The sequence below is a fragment of the Aethalodelphis obliquidens genome, unplaced genomic scaffold (assembly GCF_003676395.1).
Source record: "Aethalodelphis obliquidens isolate GAN/ISIS:26980383/991018 unplaced genomic scaffold, ASM367639v1 scaffold42, whole genome shotgun sequence".
NCBI classification, from domain to species: Eukaryota; Metazoa; Chordata; class Mammalia; order Artiodactyla; family Delphinidae; genus Aethalodelphis; species Aethalodelphis obliquidens.
In genome coordinates, this window is record NW_020837986.1 from 16,914,223 (window position 1) to 16,938,680 (window position 24,458).

General features: G+C 49.3%; 1 protein-coding gene and 1 pseudogene across 4 annotated transcripts; one reads left to right on the forward strand and one right to left on the reverse strand.

The window, feature by feature from the left end:
• Nucleotides 1-6,807, reverse strand: LOC113605060 (protein transport protein Sec61 subunit alpha pseudogene; annotated as a pseudogene).
• Nucleotides 6,808-7,368: 561 nt separating this feature from the next.
• MAVS (mitochondrial antiviral signaling protein) lies at nt 7,369-20,032 on the forward strand. Of its 4 annotated transcripts, none has more exons than XM_027078834.1 (7): nt 7,369-7,889; nt 11,530-11,700; nt 12,647-12,836; nt 14,140-14,312; nt 15,037-15,193; nt 17,093-17,565; nt 18,452-20,032. In XM_027078834.1, the coding sequence occupies exons 2-7, from the start codon at nt 11,584-11,586 to the stop codon at nt 18,899-18,901; spliced, it is 1,560 nt and encodes a 519-aa protein (XP_026934635.1). In that variant the 5' UTR covers nt 7,369-7,889; nt 11,530-11,583; the 3' UTR covers nt 18,902-20,032. The 4 variants fall into 4 exon arrangements, with proteins under 4 accessions (XP_026934635.1, XP_026934634.1, XP_026934632.1 ...); XM_027078833.1 differs by having other exon boundaries at nt 7,370-7,889; nt 11,510-11,700; XM_027078831.1 differs by lacking the exon at nt 7,369-7,889 and having other exon boundaries at nt 10,836-11,700.
• Nucleotides 20,033-24,458: the final 4,426 nt, after the last annotated feature.

The following is a 24,458-nucleotide window of genomic DNA, read 5'->3' on the forward strand; positions in this document are numbered from 1 at the left end:
TATCCATTCATCCATCAATAGACATTTGGGTTGCTTCTCCCTTGTGGCTATTGTGAATAATGCTGCTATCCTGGTGGCCAGTAAATGAAAGAGAGCTATGACTGCACCCTCAAACTCGGTACCTCTGCCAGTGTTAATGGTAGTAGGACTAACGGCCTTCCAGACAATGGTTTCACAGATGTTGGTGGCAATAAAGAGGGAAATCCCAGACCCCAAGCTGTAACCCTTCTGTAGCAGCTCATCTAACGGCAGCACAATCAAACCAGCAACAAACAACTGAATGATGATAAGGAGACAGATTCCAGAACCCATTTCAGCGGGATCCCCGTACATGCCCGTCATGACATACACAATGGCTTGCCTGATGGTAATGATCATACCAAATAGTTTCTGGGCTCCATTGAATAGGGCTCTATCTTTGGGTGTATCTCCAACTTCAATGATTTTGGCTCCAGCTAACAACTGCATAATCAAACCAGATGTTACAATGGGGGAGATACCCAATTCCATTAGCATTCCTCTGTGGGATGCAAGAATAACTCTCATCCAGTAGAAAGGATCTGCAGAATCTGATGCCATGATTCCAAATAGTGGTATCTGACAACATACTAAGAAGATGAAGAGAGTTATAGCAGTCCGTAGTACCTCCTCTCCAAACTTGATTTTCCTTTCATGTTTCTGAATTTCTGGTAGAACTGCACAGAAAGGTTTGATAACTTCTAAAAATTTGATGCCCGTGGTGGCGGCTAGGGCAGCCGGGCTGGGCCCTGATACCTCGGCGCGGCCTTCGCTTGGGTCCCGCGGCTCGGGCCTCGGGGCCCACTCCCGACACGCTCCGGCCTGCCCCGCCTATTTTTACTTTTTTGAGGAACTGCCGTACTGTTTTGCATAGCAGCTGCACCATTTCACATTCCCACCCGAAATGTACAAAGGTTCCAATTTCTCCATATCCTTGCTGACACCTCATTTTGTTTGTTTCTTCTATAATAGCTGGTTGATATTTGCTGTAGACTGACTGTTTTTGTCTGCTCCACTCCCCCATTCATATATTGAAAACTAATCCCCAATGTGACGGTATTTGGAGGTGGGGTCTTTGGGAGGTGATTAGATCATAAGGGTGAGGCCCTCATGAATAGAATTAGTGCTTTTTTTTTTGAATTTTATTTATTTTTTTATACAGCAGGTTCTTATTAGTCATCCATTTTATACACATCAGTGTATAAATGTCAATCCCAATCTCCCAGTTCATCACACCACCCCTTCCCCACCCCCACGCTGCTTTCCCCCCATGGTGTCCATACGTTTGTTCTCTACATCTGTGTCTCAATTTCTGCCCTGCAAACCAGTTCATCTGTACCATTTTTCTTGGTTCCACATATATGCGTTAATATATGATATTTGTTTTTCTCTTTCTGACTTACTTCACTCTGTATGACAGTCTCTAGATCCATACACGTCTCTACAAATGACCCAATTTCGTTCCTTTTTATGGCTGAGTAATATTCCACTGTATATATGTACCACATCTTCTTTATCCAGTCATCTGTCAATGGGCATTTAGGTTGCTTCCATGACCTGGCTATTGTAAATAGTGCTGCAGTGAACATTGGGGTGCATGTGTCTTTTTGCATTATGGTTTTCTCTGGGTATATGCCCAGTAGTGGGATTGCTGGATCATATGGTAATTCTATTTTTAGTTTTTTAAGGAACCTCCATACTGTTCTCCATAGTGGCTGTATCAATTTACATTCCCACCAACAGTGCAAAAGGGTTCCCTTTTCTCCACACCCTCTCCAGCATTTGTTGTTTGTAGATTTTCGGATGATGCCCATTCTAACCGGTGTGAGGTGATACCTCATTGCAGTTTTAATTTGCATTTCTCTAATAATTAGTGATGTTGATCAGCTTTTCATGTGCTTCTTGGCCATCTGTATGTCTTCTTTAGAGAAATGTCTATTTAGGTCTTCTGCCCAATTTTGGATTGGGTTGTTTATTTATAAAATATTGAGCTGCATGAGCTGTTTATATATTTTGGAGATTAATCCTTTGTCTGTTGATTCGTTTGCAAATATTTTCTCGCATTCTGAGGGTTGTCTTTTCATCTTGTTTATGGTTTCCTTTGCTGTGCAAAAGCTTTTAAGTTTCATTAGGTCCCATTTGTTTATTTTTGTATTTCTTTCCATTACTCTAGGAGGTGGATCAAAGAAGATCTTGCTGTGATTTATGTCAAAGAGTGTTCTGCGTATGTTTTCCTCTAAGAGTTTTATAGTGTCTGGTCTTACATTTAGGTCTCTAATCCATTTTGGTTTTATTTTTGTGTATGGTGTTAGGGAGTGTTCTAATTTCATTCTTTTACATGTAGCTGCCCAGTTTTCCCAGCACCACTTATTGAAGAGACTGTCTTTTCTCCATTGTATATCCTTGCCTCCTTTGTCATGGATTAGTTGACCATAGGTGTGTGGCTTTATCTCTGGGCTTTCTATCTTGTTCCATTGATCTATATTTCTGTTTTTGTGCCAGTACCATATTGTCTTGATTACTGTAGCTTTGTAGCATAGTCTGAAGTCAGGGAGTCTGATTCCTCCAGCTCTGCTTTTTTCCCTCAAGGCTGCTTTGGCTATTCGGGGTCTTTCGTGTCTCCATACAAATTTTAAGATTTTTTGTTCTAGTTCTGTAAAAAATGCCATTGGTAATTTGATAGGGATTGCATTGAATCTTTAGATTGCTTTGGGTAATGTAGTCATTTTCACAATATTGATTCTTCCAATCCAAGAACATGGTATATCTCTCCATCTGTTGGTATCATCTTTAATTTCTTTCATCAGTGTCTTATAGTTTTCTGCATACAGGTCTTTTGTGTCCCTAGGTAGGTTTGTTCTGGGTATTTTATTCTTTTTATTGCAATGGTAAATGGGAGTGTTTCCTTAATTTCTCTTTCAGAATTTTCATCATTAGTATATAGGAATGCAAGAGATTTCTGTGCATTAATTTTGTGTCCTGCAACTTTACCAAATTCATTGATTAGCTCTAGTAGTTTTCTGGTGGCATCTTTAGGATTCTCTATGTATAGTATCATGTCATCTGCAAACAGTGACAGTTTTACTTCTTCTTTTCCAATTTGTATTCCTTTTATTTCTTTTTCTTCTCTGATTGCCATGGCTAGGACTTCCAAAACTATGTTGAATAATAGTGGTGAGAGTGGACATCCTTGCCTTGTTCTTGATGTTAGAGGAAATGCTTTCAGTTTTTCACCATTGAGAATGATGTTTGCTGTGGGTTTGTCATATACAGCCTTCATTATGTTGAGGTAGGTTCCCTCTATGCCCACTTTCTGGAGAGTTTTTATCATAAATCGGTGTTGAATTTTGTCAAAAGTTTTTTCTGCATCTATTGAGATGATCATATGGTTTTTCTCCTTATTTTTGACTGCACTGGGTCTTCATTGCTGTGCGTGGACATTCTCTAATTGCGGCGAGTGGGGGCTACTCTTCGTTGCAGTGCGTGAGCTTCTCACTGTGGTGGCTTCTCTTGTTGCGGAGCACGGGCTCTAGGCGCGTGGGCTTCAGTTGTTGTGGCACGTGGGCTCAGTAGTTGTGGCTCGCAGGCTTAGTTCCTCCACAGCATGTAGGATCTTCCCAGACCAGGGCTCGAACCCATGTCCCCTGCATTGGCAGGTGGATTCTTTTTTTCTAAACATCTTTATTGGAGTATAGTTGCTTTACAATGGTGTGTTAGTTTCTGCTGTATAACAAAGTGAATCAGCTATACATATAAATATATCCCCATATCTCCTCCCTCTTGCATCTCCCTCCCACCCTCTCTATCCCACCCCTCTAGGTGGACACAGGGCACCAAGCTGATCTTCCTGTGCTATGCGGCTGCTTCCCACTAGCTATTTTACATTTGGTAGTGTATATATGTCCATGCCACTCTCTCACTTCGTCCCAGCTTACCCTTCCCCCTCCCTGTGTCCTCAAGTCCATTCTCTATGTCTGCATCTTTATTCCTGTCCTGCCCCTAGGTTCTTCAGAACCTTTTTTTTTTTTTTTTAGATTCCATATATATGTGCTAACATATGGTATTTTTTTTCTCTTTCTGACTTACTGCTCTCTGTATGACAGGTTCTAGGTCCATTCACCTCACTATAAATAACTCAATTTCGTTTCTTTTTATGGCTGAGTAATATTCCATTGTATATATGTGCCACATCTTCTTTATCCATTCATCTGTTGATGGACACTTAGGTTGCTTCCATGTCCAGGCGATTGTAAATAGAGCTGCAATGAACATTGTGGTACATGACTCTTTTTGAATTATGGTTTTCTCAGGGTGTTTGCCCAGTACTGGGATTGTTGGGTTGTATGGTAGTTCTATTTTTAGTTTTTTGAGGAACCTCCCTACTGTTCTCCATAGTGGCTGTATCAATTTACATTCCCACCAACAGTGCAAGAGGGTTCCCTTTTCTCCACACCCTCTCCAGCATTTATTGTTTGTAGATTTTTTTTTTTTTTTTCTTTTTTTCGGTACGCGGGCCTCTCACTGTTGTGGCCTCTCCCGTTGCGGAGTACAGGCTCCGGACGCACAGGCTCAGCGGCCATGGTTCATGGGCCCAGCCGCTCCACGGCATGTGGGATCTTCCCGGACCGGGGCACAAACCTGTGTCCCCTGCATCGGCAGGCGGCCTCTCAACCACTGCGCCACCAGTGAAGCCCTGTTTGTAGATTTTTTGATCATGGCCATTCTAATTGGTGTGAGGTGATACCTCATTGTAATTTTGATTTGCATTTCTCTAACGATTAGTGACGTTGAGCATCGTTTCATGTGTTTGTTGTCAATCTGTGTACCTTCTTTGGAGAAATGTCTATTTAGGTCTTCTGCCCATGTTTGCATTGGGTTCTTTAAAAAAAAAGATATTTATTTATTTATTGGCTGTGTTGGGTCTTCGTTTCTGTGCATGGGCTTTCTCTAGTTGCGGCGAGCGGGGGCTACTCTTCCTTGCAGTGCGTGGACTTTTGATTGTCGTGGCTTCTCTTGTTGCAGAGCATGGGCTCTAGGCGTGCGGGCTTCAGTAGTTGTGGCATGCGGGCTCAGTCGTTGTGGCTCGCGGGCTCTAGAGCTCAGGCTCAGTAGTTGTGGTGCATGGGTTTAGTTGCTCTGCGGCATGTGGGATCTTCCCGGGCCAGGACTCAAACCAGTGTCCCCTACATTGGCAGGCGGATTCTTAACCACTGCGCCACCAGGGAAGTCCGTAGAATTAGTGCTTTTTTAAGAGAGCTCCCTTGCTCCTTCTGCCTTCTGAGGACACAGTGAGAAGACTGAGTCTGTGAACAAGGAAGACAACTCTTACCAGACACCTAATCTGTTGGCACCTTGATCTTGGACTTCCCAGCCTCCAGAACCAAGAAATAAATGTTCGTTGTATAAGCCACCCAGCCTATGGTATATTTGTTAGATCAGTCCAAATGCAGTAAGTCAGTATCTCATTGTATTTTTCAGGAAGCTGTATTTTTTAAAGCCTTGCAAGGTCCAGCAAAGACAGAGGATGACAACTGCATTTGAAAGCCAGTCACCATACTCCCAATGGTCTTCCTGCAAGAATTAGATATGAGGTCACTGAATTTGGGGTGGGTAGCAAGCAGGAGTAAATTCTCAAACTAATCAACATTCACCCTGTCTTGGCTGAGCTGGCTTTATCACAGTTGAGTTCAGGTGTGATGTTAACAACATTTTGTAAATGCTGAATGTTGTGAAATATCCACAGGGTTACTACATAAAGTAATAAAATCTCATCTGAATGGTGTTCAGGCATCTTTCTACGATTCAGTTTGGTACCACTGATTTTGGAGACAGGTGTGTGCTCAGGCATTTGCAAGTGATCTCAGCCAAACCTCTTAGCCCTTAGTTGTCTGTCATTATTTTTTAAGTTTAAAAAAATTTTTTTTATTATTTTGAAAAAATTTATTATTTATTTATTTATTTATTTATGGCTGTGTTGGGTCTTCGTTGCCGCGCACTGGCTTTCTCTAGTTACGGCGAGCGGGGGCTACTCTTTGTTGAGGTGCCCAGGTTTCTCATTGCGGTGGCTTCTCTTGTTCCGGAGCATGGGATCTAGGTGTGTGGGCTTCAATAGTTGTGGTACAGGGGTTCAGTAGTTGTGGCTCGTGGGTTCTATAATTCGGGCTCAGTAGTTGTGATACAGGGGCTTAGTTGCTCCGTGGCATGTGGGATCTTTCAGGACCAAGGCTCAAACCCATCCCCTGCATTGGCAGGTGGATTCTTAACCACTGCACCACCAGGGAAGCCCTGTCTTTCTTTTCAAAGTTGCAGTATAAAGTGTAACAACACTTTTTCTAAAAGAATTTTTTTTGATGTGACTTTTTTTTTTTAAGTCTTTATTGAACTTGTCACAACATTGCTTCTGTTCTATGTTTTGGCCTTTTTTTGGCCACGAGGCATGTGGGATCTTAGCTCCCCGACCAGGGATCGAACCTGCACCCCCTGCATTGAAAGGCAAAGTCTTCACCACTGGACCGCCAGGGAAGTCCTAAAAAGTGTAACAATCTTAAGTGTACAGATGACGTATTTTTACATATGTGCAAGCCCAGGTACCCACCACTCACATCAAGATATTGAACATTTCCATCACTCCAGAACGCTCTTTTGTACCCACTCCTCAACATTCCCCAGAGGTAACCAGTGATATGATTTCTGTTTATGTAGACGAGTTTTGCCTGTTTTTGAACCTTATCGTACCTTGTGGCTGGGAACAGACAGCATGTACTTTTTGTGCTGGGCTTGTTTAGCCATGTTGCCCATTCATCCTGGTAAGATTCATGCATGTTGTATCGATAGTTTTTCGCCTTTGTTGTTTTTCACTTCTGTGTACACCACAGTTTGTCTCTCCATTCTATTAATGGACATTTGGGTTGTTTCCAGAGTTTGCCTATTGTCAATACAGCCACTATGAACATTATCTATTGTGCATGTTTCCAGGTGGACTCATAGGTCAACCAGGAGTGATTGCTGGGTGATAGGGTTAGCATATGTTTAACTTAAGAACTGCCAAACGTTTTTCCAAATCTTTTTTTTTTTCCAAATCTTTTAATCTTTCTTTAAAATAGGAAAAAATAAACCTCTACCTGGTTATTTTGCGGATATTTAATGGGCCCTAAGGTATAAGACTTTAAGTCTGTACCTGGAACTCAGTGGGCACTCAATAATTGCTGGCCTCTGGCCCAGCAGAGGAAGGGCGAGGTGGTAGGCGAGCACTGCCGTGAGGTACCGCCCTAAATCATTGATCGGAGGAGGCCTTTCCCACGCAGCACTCAAGGCCCACACCCTGCGAGCCGGGCGAGCCAACCTTGGCGCCCCTGCCCTGCATACAGCTACATGCCCCGATCCTGCCTCCTCAGGTCCAGAATGAGTGTCGCCTGGCTGGGCACTCATACCCTTGTGAACTCTGCGTGACACCGGACGTTTATTGAGCACTGACTGTGTGCTTAGGCCCTGGGCGTCCAGGAGCGAACTACATAAAGACCCTCACCCCTCAAATTACTCGGCGGAAGGAGGGGGTAGCTTCGCGTGGGAAGCGTCGGGATCGAGCCCACCACGGTTTCTACTTGGTTTCTAGTCAGACCCTGGGCTTCCCCTGGAAGTTGCTCGAGACGAAGACGGAAAGATCATCTGCACTTTCGTGGACTTAGTAGGAACCCAGGTCTGTCCCGAGCGCGCGTCCAGAGCCTCGAGGCCCCGCAAACAGAGGCCAAGTGCCCGCCCCCGCTGTCTGCCCAATGGCCGCGCGGCCCTACCCCCCGCCCTTCCCTCCCTGAAGGGGAGGGTTCCCGGCTGTCCGCGACTGGAGGCAGGTCGCCGGGTCGTGGCTACCCAAGGTAAGATCGTCACCTTGGGAGCTCGGTCCTCTGGACTCAGGGCGCACAGATGCCTTTCGGGGAGGTGGTACGCGGCGCAGGAGCCGAGTGGGACTAGGAGTCCGCCGGGGTGCACGGGGCTTGGGGCGCGCGGGGAGCTGGGAAGAGCAGGTACTAACGCATAGGGTGTTCGGGGCAGCGAGAGCTCCGTGCACCGCATCCAGCACCGGGGGCTCGGGAGGTGGGTGGCGCGGGCGCCTGCTCGGGCTGGAGGGGAGGTTGGGCCGGAAGGAGAAGGGCGCTGGCTACTGAGCTCCTCCAGTTGCCCACAGGCCCAGGGTGACTCCCAGGCGAGGCCTAGCCCAGGTGCGCCAATCTCTGGCGGCCGCGCTTTTGGGGGTCGCGGACTGCTGCCCTCCCTTGGTTCTTGGCTGTTTTCGGTGGTTCAGAACAGCCTCCCGGTCCTCCGCGGACCTGGGTCTGGCCCGGGAATTCAGGAATAGGAGCCGAGACTGTGAGGCCTCGCCCCTTCCGGGAGGGCGGAGCGGTCTAAACTCAGCTTCTGGCGCAGTCGGGTCAGAACTCTCCTAGACGCGACGGTCAGGAACTATCCGCCCCACATCTTATCTGAGGCCGGAAGGAGGTGCCTGGAAAACACTGGAAAAAACAAAACCGACATTCTTCGTTTGGAGGCTCAAAAACATCTGGAAGGACATCTGGAAGAACCTGAGAACCCGGCTGTTGTGGAGGGCAGGGTTAGAACGTCCTCAGACGTGTCCGAAAGATTTCCATACCTCGCAAGAGAAGGGACTAAATAGTGCATCTTCCGAGGCACACAGTCACTTAGCGACCCCCCTCACCCAGGCAGTGTCCTTGGCCCCTTCCAGGGCTTCAAGGCAGGGGGCTGTGTGAGTCTCACTTGCCACAGGGGTCTCTAAGCCCTGCAAGGTGTATGGTGAGCTGCAATGAGGCAGCAAGTCCTGGGTTCAAATCCTGTTAAGCCACTGGTCAGCTGTGCAACTTGGCATCGCTTGTCCTCTTGGGATTGTGGCAAGAATTAAATGAAAGAAACTTAGGATGTGCCTGCCTATAGTGGACCCTCAATAAATGTGAACAAATATGGGCTTCCTTTCTTTTTGGTTGGACAATTACATACACCCATACTCCCCAAACTCTTTGCCTCAAAGGCTGAGGCTGGGATGCAGAAGAATGTATCACCTGACTCTCTCCTGGTACTTCTCTGGGTCCCATGGGAGGGAAGGAGGGATCTGTTCGCCACCACAGAGTTGTTCCCCCGCCCCACCTCTCTGATCCTCTTGATTTCTGTCACTGGTACTCGCCCCACCAGGAATGTAGCACCTGGTGGTTGGCAAAGCAGGTCATGCAGCATGTGGCTATGAGGCTGGTGGGCTGCAGGTAGGGAGGACTACTGCTCCATTTCCCATGTGGCAGGGGACTGGTGGCCTCAGCAGCTTCTGGGCACTCTCTACTCTGCAGCACTGTCTCTTAGAGGTCCCACCCAAGCTTGACATCCAAGTTTCTACTCCAGCCTGCCCCTCTCCTCTGCCCACTTCCCTCCCTGAAAACCCCTTTGGACATCCAATAGCATCTCAAGCTTCACTTGTTCAAAATGGAACTCTGGAGTCCTCTCTGCACCACTGCTTCTCCCCCAGACTCTCTGGCTTGCTGAGTGGCACCCTCCATCCACCTAGTGCCTTGATTCTTCTCTCTCCTTCACCTCCCATATCCACAAAATACCAGGAATCCAGCCATCTCTTGCCACCTTCATGGTTACCATCCTGGCCATACCCATCATGTATTCCCTGCTGTGGCCTCCTGACTTGTCTCCCTGCTTCCGTCCTGCCCCCTCCCCAGTCCAGGATCCTCACAACCACCACAGAGGTCTTTAACATAAATCAAATAAGTCAAATCAAATAAAATCCTCTCCCTTTCCTGCTCAGAGCCCTCCAATGGCTCCCTGTTTCACTCCAAATAAAACCCAAAGTCCCTTCCTATAATGCCCTACATTAGTGGCCCTTCCCAGCCTCCTTGACTTGAACTCTGCCCCTCCCCCTAGCTTTCTAAACCTGGACAACTCCAATCTACTTTCTATTCTTCAAACATGCCAAGCTTGTTTCACCTTAGGACTTCTCACTTGCTGTGCCCTCTGCCCAAAACACTGATCTTCTTACATTTGAGTTCAGCTCAAATGTCAGTTCAGAAAAGCTTCCCTCCCCATCCCAGTTCAAGCAGCATGCCCTTCTTCAGGGGCTGTGTCTCACCATCTGCTTTATTTTCTCTGTAACCTTTATTACTGTCTGGAATTCTTATTTATGTGTATGTTTTCTGATTTGTTATCTGTCTCATTCCAGTAGAATGTAAATTGGATGGTGGCAGAGATCTTGTCTGTCTTATTCCCTGCAGCTCTCTCCCATGAGAAAGGCAAATAAGAAACAAGCAAACAACAGATCTATAATTGAAAATTGTGTTAAGTGCTACATAAGCAACCTGCGGCAATTGATTCTATTGGGGGTACTTTTAAATTTCAGGCTTATAAGGCTGAACTACTGTATTGTCAAAACAACCTCTCTGAGCCATTTTAGGGGTGAGGACAAGCCTGGAAAAGGCTGATAACTTGCCTGGGGTCACACCCAGAAGTGGAACTCAGCCTCCTACTGAAAAAATATGTATGTAGGGCTTCTCTGGTGGTGCAGTGGTTAAGAATCTGCCTGCCAATGTAGGGGACACAGGTTCGAGCCCTAGTCCGGAAAGATCCCACATGCTGCGCAGAAACTAAGCCCATGCGCCACAGCTACTGAGCCTGAGCTCTAGAGCCTGCGAGCCACAACTACTGAACCCATGTGCTACAACTACTGAAGCCCGTGCGCCTAGAGCCCGTGCTCTGCAACAAGAGAAGCCACCAAAATGAGAAGCCTGTGCACCTCAACGAAGAGTAGCCCCCGCTCGTTGCAACTAGAGAGAGCCCATGTGCAGCAATGAAGACCCAACACAGCCAAAAATTTAAAAAAAAAAATTTTTTTTTAATTTAAAAAATGTGTGTAGCAAGCTTTAGTGTAATTGTGGGCCTGCAGTCATGTTCTGGGAAGAACCTGATCCCAGATCCTGAAGACCTCAGTTCTTTGCTCTTCTACTCACTAGCAAATCCCCTTAATTCCTTGGTGCTTCATTTTCTTCACGGTAAGAATAGGATAGATCCTATTATTATGTTGGGTGCCTTCTCCTCTTCCCCATCCTCTCCCTCCTACCCCTCCTCCTCCCTCTCCTCCCCTTCCCCCTCAGTATACTCCAAAGGAGCAGCACTTCTAGGCGGTGCCCTTTTGCTATCAGAAGCTAGGGGCACATTCAGACCTGGGGATAATGGGGCAGGAGCCAGAGCTCTCCCCAGCAATGACCGACCTGCAGGGCAGAAATGGGCCCTAGGTCTTCTAGATCTGATTTTTTTTTTTTTCACCAATTTGTTTTTAGGCAAATTCATTGAGGGCCTCTGAGACTTAAGCAGTAAAATAGGATGATTAAAGAAAAGAGCAAAAATTCCAAAGAGTTGAAAAAGAAAGAGAGAATTGCCTTTTGTCCAACTCCACTCCCAACTCTGTTGCCATGTGTGGTCTGTTTTCTTCCAGTCTTTTTTCCTCTCTCTCAGTCCATCCACCCTTCATGGGCCAGAGCCCTCTGCCACTTCAGAACCCAGACAGCGATGACGTTTGCTGAGGACAAGACTTATCAGTATATCCGCGACCATCATGGCAATTTTTGCAATATTCATGTTCTGGAGATTCTGCCTTACCTATCCTGCCTCACAATAAGTGACCAGGTGAGCCGGGGCGTGACAACCAGGCATGGACTGGGGGCAGGGCTGTGGAATTCAGAGCTTCTCCCAAGCCAGGACCAACTCCTTCCTTCTCTGTTGTATCTTGCTTCCCATCCTTGACAGTTTTCTAACTTTCAGAATGAAGTGTGGCTCAGGGTGTCCTTTCCAACCTCACTGAGCTCCCTCTTGTGTCGTTTTGGTATAGTGCTCCAAAATATGGCACTGAGATTTCTGGGCTTGGGACCCCTCACCCACTTTCATCGGAACCTTCTTTTTCTTTATCTCTTTTGTCCTTGTTCCTGTTTAGTTTCAATTGCATTCTCCTAGTCATGGGACCCATCCTGGCAGGGCGCCTGGGGCTCAACTTTGAGAGTCTTTGGGAGCCAGACTGTGCTAGCTCCCTCAGCACTTGCTGTGGGCCCCTAGTGAAGTGAGCCTGGCCCCTCCCAGTTTTAGCTGTCCCCACATTGAACCCTGAGGCCTCCCCCTGCTTCCTCCATGCAGATACCGGTGGTATGTGAGTTTGTGGCTGGTAGGGTTTGGCTCCTCCCTCTTGTATTTTGGTGTTTGTGGGAATACCTTGCCATTTAGTTCTGCAGTAAATGTTTTCTGTGAGTTTTTTTTTTTTTTTTTTCCTGTGGGTTTTTGTTTCTGCTATCTGGTTGCTTGTTTGTATGTGCTAAGCCTCAGTTTCCTCATCAGTAGAGTAGGGGTAATAATAGCATTAAATAAGATAATTCATGCAAAGCCCTGAGCAGAGAGCCTGGGACACAGTAAGGCCTATTTCCTGGACCTTTAAACTTGGGCTTAAACTCTGGCCTTGTCCTGGGCTCTGACTCAGTTTCAGATGGTTGCTTCCATCTTGTAGCTTTCTAGGTACCTCCATCTGCAGCTGTCCCCTCCAGAGTGGGGAGGGGGTTAGGGCTACCAGGCTTGAGCTTGGTGGCAGGGCTGTGTCTTTCAGGACCGACTGCGGGCCTCCTATGAGCGCTGGGGGAACCAGGGCACTCTCTGGGACCTCTTCAACAGCCTTCGGCGGAGGAACGGCTGGGTGCCTTCCTTCATTGGGGCACTGAGGGCCTGTGAACTGTCCAGTCTCGCTGATGAAGTGGACCGAGTCTACCAGAGCAACCTGCTACGTGAGCCTCCCACCTTGGCCCTTCTTCTGGAACTCCTGTCTGATTCCCTGGCCTCCACTCTCCCTCTCCTCTCACCCCATACCTGCTGTCTTCATCTCTCATCCTCCCTCCCATCACTCCTGGGCAGTGGACAAACCTGAGTGTAGATCCATGCTTTGCCACTTATTAATCTTTATTAACCCTTTGGCCAAGCCCCTTTATTCCCTAAGTCTCAGTCTTCTTCTCTGTAAAATGGGGCTAATGGCAACATTTACCTTGTAGGGCTGCAGTGGATACCATGGGATGACGGCATGTTGAGTGCTTAGCTGGGGCTGGGTACCTTCCATGTGCTCAGCAAATGGAGCCTCCTCTAATTTTTGTGGCTGTGACGTTTGCCTCCCACGCTTTTCTCATTTCCTCCCGTCTACTCTCCCTCAGTTTGCCTTCCCTCTCTTTGCTCATCTCTTCTCTCCCCCTCCCTTCACTGTCTCTTCTTTCTTCCTCATGGGCTCCTTACTTCCTTTCCCCTCATCTCTTCCCCTCCCACTGGTTTCCCCTAGAGCCTCCTTAGCTGCCTCCCACCCCCGCAGCTGCCCAGTTATCCCTCAAAGCCCTCTCAATGCTCCCTGCCAGGCCAAGTACTCAGAGGGGGTCTGCTGAGGCCAGGGTCTCAGGGGCTGAGGCAGGAAGAAAATTCACACCAGCCCTATATATATTTCAGACTAGAGACAATTCCTGAGACACTGCTCAGATTTACAGCCTTAAAATATCCCCATGTTTGCCTTTCTTTTTTTTCCTCCCCCTCCCTTCCTTCCTCCCCTCCTTCCTTTCTAACATCTCTTCATTTGTGGAGATTACCAGTGATTCCCCCAGATAAAAACAGCTGTGGTAGGGCCAGGCGTGGATGGTGGGGGCAAAGGGGAGGGGCTGAGGAGGAAGCTTTAGGTCAGGGGTCAGATAGTGGTGAAAGCCACCCACGAGGAGGAGAAGAAAGCCACGGTGTCCCAGAATGCCTGGGGAAAGAGAAGTGGTGACTGCTGACACAGTCTGGGTGGTGAGAGGCCTGCGAGGTGCCCCCAACACTCTCACTTCCCCCACTACTCCTCCTACCTCTCCTTGTCCTCTCCACCACCACTCCCTCCGATACCTGCCTCCTGCTTCGGGAAGCTGGTCTCCTCTGAGGAGTACTGCCCACGTCAGGATAGAGTTTGATGCTGTGGGGGACTGATAGCCATGGACCTGGAGTTCTAGGAGCACCCAGGCCTCTCTTGTCACTGAGAGCACCCCAATTCCTCCTTGACATCACAATATCTTTGTCCTTCAGGGAATCCGAACAACTCCCCATCCCCACTGGAGCGGCCATCAGTTCCTGCTGGGGTTCCAGGGCCATCCACACCTGCTGTGGCCCCCAGCATCCCCTGCAATGGCTACAGAGAGGACGAGCCAAGTTACCCTATGCCTGTCCAGGACACCCAGTCACCAGAGTCCCTGGGAGAGGTGTGTCCTCACGATCTACCTTGAACCTCCTGCTTTTGTGTTCCCGTCTGCCCACTTCTGCTCACCCAGCCTTCCGGAAGTCCCCGACAAATCATGCCTAATCTCTGCTCAGAACCCCAGGGCTCCCCCAATATGGATCTGCCCCAGCTCCCGGACTGCCAACCAGGTCTTCATTATGTGGCAGCCCCCACCCCTCTGTCATCAGCCAGCTGTGAGGTCACAATTCTGAGGTCTTTGCAGTGGTCCATGTGAGATGTTGAGCTGGGTCAAGGGATCAGGGGATGACCAGATGAGGGAGAGTGAGGATGCAGGAGGTGATGGGGGAAGGGGGGGATGTTTGGAGCTGTAATCATTGCCAGTAAAGTTTGGGGGTTAAGATGACTGATTCTATTGGGATAGGATGAGTGGGCAGTGAGGTGTCCAGGAGACACCACTTGGACTTGAAGCATAAGAAAGGGGTCTGTGCAGTGGCCCCAAAGATGGGGACCTTTCTTTAGGGCCAGACAGATGAATAGGGACCCCCCATAGGATGATTTTCTATGAGGTGGCTTCAAAGTCACCTGCAGATAGAAGTCCTGGCAATGACCAAAGCCGAGGCAAGGGCTTCCTTGGTCCTGTGCTTCATGGCATGGGCTGTGGCCTGTAGGAGCCATCCCAAGCATAAGCTGCCCTTTGCCAGCTCCTGGGAGAAGCAACTGCCTTATTCATATATTCCTTCGTGCAGAGTTCGAAGAAAGCCCCACAGCCACCCAGCTCTGGGGCTGTCCTCAAGAGGCTGGGTGGCCCCCTGCAGCCCTCATCTGACACGGTGGCCCTCAGCCCTCTGACCTGCAGTGGACATCAGGAGCAAGACACAGAACTGGGCACTACCCACACAGCAGGTATGCATGGACCCTGGAGTTATAGGGCCTTTCTGACCTCCCAGTGAGGGTAAGGGTTAGAGTTGCCCCTCTGGTTTTCTTGGACAGGAGGCAAAGGTGGTATTCCCCAGGGAAATGAGTTCACCCCAGGGAACAACCCAGTTCCTCAGAGGGCATATTGGTTAGTATTTGCTTTGTAACATACAATCCCAAAATTTAGTAGCTTAAAATACGACTATTTACTTAGCTCATGATTGTGTGGGTCAGCAATTTGGGCTGGCTCAGATGGGCTGAATTCCCTCTTATATATGCATCAGGGTACATATAAGCTGTTTACGGCTGTTGGCTGGGGCACCTCAGTTCTCTTCTATGAGTCTCTTACCTTCCAGCAGTCAAGCCCATTTCATATACCTGAGCAGAGTTCTGAGAGAGGGAGAGTGGGCTTCTGGGGCATAGGCTCAAAACTGGCGCAGTTTTCCTCCTGCCTCTTTCTGTGGGACAAAGCAAGTTACAAGGCCAGCCCAGCATCAAGGAGTAGAAAGATAGACTCCATCCCTACATGAGAGGACTGACAAGGTCACATTGCAGAGGGCGTGGATACAGGTAGAAGTGAATTAGGGCCATGCCTGCGCTATACCAAAGGGACTATGTAGGGATCCGCCAGGACCTGGAGGACAGTGCAAGAAGAGTACAGGGCTGGGCCAGCTGTTGTCAGGGAGCACTGCCCTACCCTAAAGGGGTCTCTAGCTCCCAGTGAATCACTAAAACTTTTCAGCCCCCAGGAGAAGTATGTTCTTCATCAGCCAAGGGCCTGGACCCTTATATCAGACATCTCAGGAATATAGTGCTATCTACTCTGATGTCTCAGGCTGGCATCTCTGCACCACTATTTCCCAAACTGTGTTCCACATGACAGTGATGCCCAGCCAGCCCACAGTGCCCACGGAACAGCCACAAGACACAGGAGCTCAGAGAAGCCACCTTAGCGTCCCATGCTCCTGTCACACCAAACTCTAACCCACGTATCCTTTTGCACTTTGCATTGTCAGCTTGCTGTGGAACATCTTTTCAAGAAATGCTGCTGTGGACCAGGGAGGCAGAGGGCACTTTGATTTCAGTATGAGTATGGACACAGGTCCCATGAGATTCTGTGGTGTTAGCTTTGGGATGGGGGGTGGTGGACATCAGAATCACTCCCGACCTTTGTCAGCTGTAGGGCCAGGCATGTGTGTTCTCAAGAGTTCCATGGTGAATCCTTATGTAGCTGCCTTTATGGACCATCACCACCTGCTCCCTCCTGATTCCCCCAGTTCAGACTCTCCTCCCAGGGGTGGCTTTGTCCCTGTACCCCCAAGCCCTTGGGCCTCCTAGAAGATTTGCACACACTGGGGGCTGACTGGGCCTCTGGTGCCACATGACTGGTGTGAGCTCTTCTAAGAAGAGCCATCCTGCTCCTCTTGCCCTGGCCTAGGATTGTTCCTGCTGAGAGGAAAGATGGCAGTGGGAGAAACATCCAGGATTCCACTTGTCTAAGGAGAGGATGGAAGAGGCAGACACAAGAGGAAAGGGGGGTGTCCTAGGCAGGAGAAGAAAAAGCAGAGAGGAAAATTAATAATGATTTTCAAGCTCCTAGACCCTGTTAAAGGGAGGGATCATTTTGCTCTTGTGAGAGAACACGTCAAGGACTGAGGAGGGACAGGACCAAGGATTTATCTGCAACCATTGGGCCTTCAGCCCTGGGAACCAAAGAGACTGTGGAGAGTCCTCCATGGGTAGGAGGTTGGGAGGCTTGGATGCAATAGGGATGGTGTGAGCTGGGACAGAGAGACCCTTCTCCAGCCCTCTGATCCCAAGGCCACTGTGATTTTAGGATAACACTCCTGTGGGTTTGTGTTTCTCATTTTGTTTTGCCACCTGCAGGCGTGGTCTCCAGTTTCACATCATCCTATGGGCCTGTGTCTCCGACTGTCTCCTTCCAGCCCTTGGTCCGTTCTACCCCCAGGGCAAGCTGCTTGCCTGGACCCCCAGTGTCAGCTCCATCTATTGGCACCTCCTCCTCCTCCACTGGCTTGGCCTCTGCAGGAGGTGCTGGTGACCAGGCTGAAGGTACCATCTGCTCCAGCGGGGCAGGGGTGCCCACCAACTCAGCATTTGGCAGCACAGTGCCTTCCAAGTTGTCCACCAGCTTGAAGCCCCCTGGTGCAATGCCCATTAATGTGCTCACCAGTCTAGCACCATCCAAATTGCCCATCAACTCAGTGCATTCTGGCGTGGTGCCACCCAAAGTGCCTACTGGCTTGGTGCCTGGCCACAGGAAACATATGTGCACGGTGCCCAGAAAGCTGTCTGCCAACACAGGGCCCACCATCAGGAACAGCAACAGACTTGTGGAGGTGAGTCCTCGCCCCTCCTAGCAGTGATCCAGGCCTCTTCCTTGTACCCTTTCCAGTCTCCATTCTGTCTCCAGCCTAGGCTGGTCCAGGGCTTCTTCTGAGGGCATAGGGACAGCTGAGACCTAGCCTCATCCAGACCTAACACCATGTCCTTTAGAGTAATAATAATCATTAGAACTCTTAAGTGTGAATGCTTCAGGAGAGTCAGGCTTGCTGGGCCACCTCCACTGGTCACATGCATTAACCCATTTAGAGCTCACAGCTCCCTTTTAAGCTCATCAATACTATTTTGCAGGTGAGGAAACATTGAGGGGTAGAGCAGGGTAGCCTGTTTGCCTCGATGCCTTGCTCTTCACCACTGGGATATCTGGCCTGCCCCACCATGACCAGGGTTTTACAAACTGCAGTCCCAGCCCATCCATCTCTGACCCTAGCAGCCTCCACAGTTGCCTGCTCGGAGCCTGCACGTCTAACCCTACTGCTGCTGTCTGTCTGGAAGAACCAAGTCCATGGGGCCCCTTGGGTGCACGGTCCAGCCTCTGACCCTGTGGCTGCTTCATGGCCATCAAGCCCAGGCATAATGTCAAAGAAGATGGGGCCACACATGACCAAGTGCTCCCTGGGGTGGGAGTGAGCTCACAGGCAGGCCAGTGAGTAGAGCTTTCAGCCCTGGAGGAGTTCACCACTGATGCTCCTGCAGGGCCTTAGTCCCCTCCTCCCCCACTGTCCTCCTGCACCATCAGTGGGTTGAGTCCCCAAGAGAGGGTTGCCTCACAGCACTATGGGCTGGGAACTGAGGGGTTGGCCTGTTTTGGGAATGGGGCCACCCAACCTGGGCTTGCCCCCCACCATCCTCAGTCCCTCCAGTCCCTCCTTTCTTTCCCAGGAGACTCCAGCATCTCCAGCACCCACAGGTACTGCCACTGGAGGCACCTCGCCATGGCCAGATAGCAGCTCTGACTGCTGGGGCTCAGAGCTGGAGCTGAGCAAGCCTGGCAGGCTGGTATCCAGAATGGACAGCCAACCGTTCTCGGGCTGCTCCGCAGACCTCGCCATCAGCCACAGTAACTCCCTGGGCGTGGGGCCTGACAACGCTCCGGAGGAAAACGAGTACGAGTCGGAGGACACCATTAGGATCCACGGGGGCCCCAGTACCCCCATCCTGGGGGACAGCCCTGGGACACACACGGCCCCAGAATTCCGGGAGGAGGAAGAGTTGGAGGAGTTGCTGGTGGTCAGGAACTTGCCCTGGGCTCCGTGGCTTGGGGTGGCCGTGGCTGGGGTGCTCCTAGCTGCGCTCCTGGCCACACTGTACCGGCGGCGCCCACTCCAGTGAAACTCCTGGGCCCTCCCTATCACGCATCTGCTCCCTTTCCCATGGTACATCTGCCTGAGCCATTGAGTTGAGCTGTCCCACCATCCTTGACGCTATCTCTGGGCTGGCAGAGGCTGGGTCAGAGGCGAGGCAGCATTTCCATCCCAGCTCCTGCCCTTGGCAGCTCCCCCACCATCCTTGGCTTTCTGGGCCCTGGGCTGCCCTGAGTGCTCCAGACCTCGCCCACCTGGCCATCTGGTTGTTGCCCTTATCCTCTGGAGGAGGTGCCCCCGTCTAGGCCTTATCCCTCTTTACCCAAGTGCAAGGATCAGGAGGTGCTACTGGAGACCGCAGGGGGTCGGAAACATCCCCCATCCTGCCCTGGTCCCTGGCAGCCAATGGGGGGGGTAGGAGACCCCACAGAACATCACTCCAGCCCCCAGTGGCCCAGCCTCAGGCTATTGCCCCAGGAGCAGCGGAGTGGCCCATCTTCAAGGACTTAGTCCCCTGCCTCTCTGGTTCCCCTCCCCTGCCACACAAGGTTGGGGAGGAGGTCTGGAGATTCCCATGGACCCCTGGGGAGCCCGATCAGGTGCTAGGCCTGAGGACCACCTAAGTGCCCCTCTCCAGCCTTCTCATCCTGGTCTCTGTTCTCTTCAGCTCCATATGGGGGTTGGAGAGGGAGCACATGCAGGGCAGAGCTCAGGCCAAGGTTTGGATTTCAGCTCCACCTCCTCTTGGGCTGTGTGGCCTTGGCAAATAATCAGCCTTCTCTGGTCTTGCTTACTCATGTGGACCCTGAGGATTATGGCTCATCCTTCACTGGGTTCTCCTGAGATTGAAGCATACACGTCTTTGTCAAGTGCCTGGTCCAGAGCAGGTGGCCACTAAATGCTTTTCTCACCTCTCCCTGCCCAGCCTGGTAGAGATGAGGGCATGAGAGGCAGAGTGCCCAGTGGGTAAGCGTGCACTGCTGCAGTGTAGGATGGCCTAAGCCTGCATCCCATCTTACTAACTCTGTGCTCTTGGGCAAGCTGTTAACCTCTCTGTGCCTGTTTTCTCATCTGTAAAATGGGGATGAATAGTAAAATTTTATGTATAGATATACATGTCCTAGTGTTGTGAGGATTAAATGAGTTTATCTATATAAATCTTAGAATGGTTCCTGACATTTCATTTACTAGGGGTGGATACATTATCTCTATTCAAATGTGGAGGGACTGGAGCACTTGGCCGTGCCTTTAGAAGCAGACCCAAACCCTACTGCCTATGCCCCTTTTATATTTGTCCCTTACTTTATTCCATGCACTGGGGAATTGTTGGGGAGTGAGGAGGGAGGCATGTCCACTGGGGCAACTGTGCAGGGTGGGGGCTAGGGTGCCGCCCAGCAGACAGACGGATTGAGGGATATCCTTGTGGGTTCATTCCTAGCAGCCATTGCTGGACAAGGGCCAGGCATAGGAGCCTCGGGAGCTACCTTCATTTCTGAGCTCTGCAAGGGATAGGAACTAGAACCCTGTGGAGACATAAGGGGTAGGGCTCACTGTGGCCCACCCCCAAACTGTCAGTCTGCAGGGTACTGCACCCTGCTCTGGCTGCTACAGCCTTTCTTTACGCTGCCCTCGGGGACTTCAGCAACCTAATGACCTCTACTTCCACCTCTGAGCTTCTCTTCAACCCTCTCTCCAAATGCAACCACCTGTACCCTGAAGCCAGGAGTGGTCCCTACCCAAGCTGTCTGCAACCACGCCCCATCACTCTTGCTCTTAACCCTCTGTGCTGCTTCCTCCCTCCCAGGTACCCAGGTCAGTGAACAGTTCATGAATAGGTACTGGTTTTAATGTGTTACCCTCCCAAGGTAGCTTTAGAAAAAAGTTATCTCAAGAAAGCAGCTTGTAGACCCAAAATATGCTACTTAAATGATAGAATTTTAAGCACAGTGACCAGCCATGTGGGAGATACCTTTGGGTAAGGTGTGTAGGAAACATTTAGGGACCATCCTGGCACATTTCAAATTATGCTGCTCAGAAGCCCTGACTTGGCCTGCATTGAACAGCATTCCTATTTTGGCTGTTGTCAATAAAATGTCAACTTCAAGGAGGATTGGGAATTGGCCTGTGGCCAGGAGAGGGCTTGGGGTAGTTGATAAGAGAGATGGGGAAGCACCCTTTACCTCGGTGTAAAGGCCGGGGTGGGGCCAGAGGGCCCAGTGCCATCCTAAGCGCTTAAGGGCAGACTCAGCAGTAGCCAAGGTACCTACATATAAATCCCTCTCCATCTTTTCTCTCTCTCCTGTTGAAACATTTCCTTCAAAGCCCAAGAGCTACCACTGCTTCTCTTTCCCTGGGAAACACCTGCCGATTCTGCTTGATGACCCACCGAAGCCAGACTAATACCACACTCTCACCTTGTTTCCCTGGTTGGATGTGCTCAGATTTAATTGATTTGGGAGAATTTCTAGTCAAAGATCAGCAAGAGGGCTTCCCTGGTGGCGCAGTGGTTGGGAGTCCACCTGCCGATGCAGGGGACACGGGTTCGTGCCCCGAACCGGGAAGATCCCACATGCCGCGGAGCGGCTGGGCCCGTGAGCCATGGCCACGGGGCCTGCGCGTCCGGAGCCTGTGCTCCGCAACAGGAGAGGCCACAACAGTGAGAGGCCCGCGTACAGAAAAAAAAAAAAAAAAAAAAAGATCAGCAAGATGCCCTTTACTCTTTCAGGCCATGGATTATTCATAGCTTCTTTTTTATGGAAAGCTTTTAAGCACACACTGAAGTACAGAAACTAGAATAATTACCTCTCCCCTCCACGTGCCCTTTACACACCTTCAATAATTATGGACTCATGGATAGTCTTGTTCATCCCTGCCTGATTCCCCCTTTTCTGTACAGGTTCTTTTTGTAAGTCAGAAAGTGAAGAGTTCAGAAAGTCAAGGGAAAGACTTGGGACAGGAGGATTCTGTGGCAAAGGCCCTCTTTTTTCTTCCAAGGCATTCCCCTCTTGGTTTCTTGGCCTCAGTGGGTGACATCCCTCTTGAACCAGTTCAAAGCGTGAGTAGCACTGGTTCCGTCTTAGGAGGAGAGAACCAGAGGAGGTTCCTTCACTGACAAGCTCCTTGGAAGTATCTGGCTACTGCTTCTGTCCCAGAGAGGTGACGATTGACGGGTGTGTCCAGTGGCAGTTTGCCCCATTGCACGAGGAGTCTCCTTTAGGCTCTGACAAAGCCCTTCCAGCAGGCAGAAATTCCCATTCTTGGCCAGATTCAAACTTCACAGCATGTGTCCTGCTCTTATAGGAGTCTCCTTAGAAATGGAGTCATTCAAGCCTTGAGGTCCCTTGCTTTCTACCAATGCACTATCGTGAAGCTGACGGCCAAGGAACACCTCCACCCCCACCTTCAGGGAGAGTAGTGTTCAGGGTCCCTGGGCTAGTCTGTGCTGGAAGTGATAGCTCTTTATGGATAAAAATCACATGTTCCCCTTTCTGCTCTTTTCCATGTAGCCCAGGGCCATGAAGTTCACACTTGGTGCAGGGCATGGTCACTCAGCACTCCTCATCCCTGCTGCTGCTGCTGTTAATAACAGCAATAATAAAAAGTGCTACCACTTACCCCATACCTTTTTGCATACCAGGTGCTGGGCTAGGTGCCTTACATGTATTAACTTGTTTAATCCTCACAATGACCCTATGAAACGGATACAAGTATCACCCAATTTACAGCTGATCTGCAAGACTGGGAGGGACAAAGGACCAGAGGGGACAATGCAAGGGAAGACTCTGGCCTGTGGGCCCCAGAGTTGGATGTTCTCCATGCCCATGACCCACAACTGATCAGGTGTCTGGAGCCTGGGACCCCATTTAAAGTAAGATTTCACACCATCACATCTCTGACCGGTGTGCCAAGATCTGGCACCTGCTATAATAGTGTAATGATGTGCAATATATAATTAATATAGTCTCAGGGATGCTGTGACAATATGAATATAATCATCTTGTATGTGCCCAGGCTCAATGGCCTGAGGCTGAATGAGGTGAGGCAGCTGGAGGTCAGTTTGGTTTAGCAGATATTGTTTGTTAAAGGATTCCCCTGTGCCAGGTCTAAGGCCTAAAATGAGTAAGACACCTGCATACACTCCAGTGGTCGGGGATGACTCACAAAGTATGGTGGAGACATATAGGCTTTCATGTCATTTATTTCACGTATTTATACAACAGATATTTATTTTGCTCCTACTGAGTGCAGAGTATGGGGACAGGCCTTGGAGAGACACAATAATAATGCAAAAAGCCCACCTTAAGTGCCCCCTTCTATCACCCACTGTCTCCAATATAATTGTGAGTGGTCTAAAGGAGTGTCTAAAAGCAAGGGCAGGGGTGGGGGGGAGGAGAGAAAAGTGTTGTTTTGATCAGTCATGTACTATTAACAATTATAACAATGAAATCCAGGAAAACAGTAAAACTTAGAACCTCTAGGGAACAAGAAAAATATTAAGTATAAATTTACAAAGACACCTATCAGGACGGCTAAAATGAAAGTGTCTGACAAGATCAAATGTTGATGGAAATATAGAGCAACTGAAACTCTCAAACTTTAGGGGTAATGTAAGTTAGTAAAATCCTGTTGGAAAATAGGCAGTATCTACTAAAGCTGAACACATGCATAACCTATGACCCAGCAATTCCACTCCTGGGTATGTACATGACAGAAACAAGAGCTCATGTCTACCAAGATATGTGCAAGAATATTTCTAACTGCACTGTTCAAAATAGCCCCAAACTGGAAGCAACCCAAAGGTCTATCCACAGTAGAATGGATATATATATATATATATATATATATATATATATGTTGGGGTAAAGTCATACAGTAGAATACTAGTGCACAACAATGAATACGAATGAAAATATTGCTACACTCAATGTGGATATATTGCACAGACATGATGTTGAGAAAAAGAAGTCAGTAGAGGGCTTCACTGGTGGCGCAGTGGTTTAGAGTCCGCCTGCTGATGCAGGGGACATGGGTTCGTGCCCCGGTCTGGGAAGATCCCACATGCCGCGGAGCGGCTGGGCCCGTGAGCCATGGCCGCTGAGCCTGCGCGTCCGGAGCCTGTGCTCCGCAATGGGAGAGGCCACAACAGTGAGAGGCCCGCGTACCGCAAAAAAAAAAAAAAAGTACACACACAAAAGTGTTTACTGGGTGATTCTATTCATACAAAAAGTACAGAAATAAGCAAAATTGATCTATGGCATTGAAAGTCGGCATGGTTACCTTTGATTTGGGTGTTGGTTTCATGAGTACGTTCAGTTTGTGTACAGAATCGCTTTAGAGATATGGAGATAAACCAAGGTCACCCAAATGAGAACAAACATAGGCTGTTCATTCTGAGCTTGTAAGAGCAGCCACTGTCACTTGCATTTGGTCAGGAGGGTATCAAAGGCAGGCAGGGACTGGGAAACCACTGTGGTGAATAAAAGAAAGGGAAGGCTTCAGATGTGCTGTGATTGGAGGTTGTTTGCCTGGGACACTGGAGGCTGGCTAACTAGAAGAGGGGCACCTTATGTGATTGGTTGGGGAAC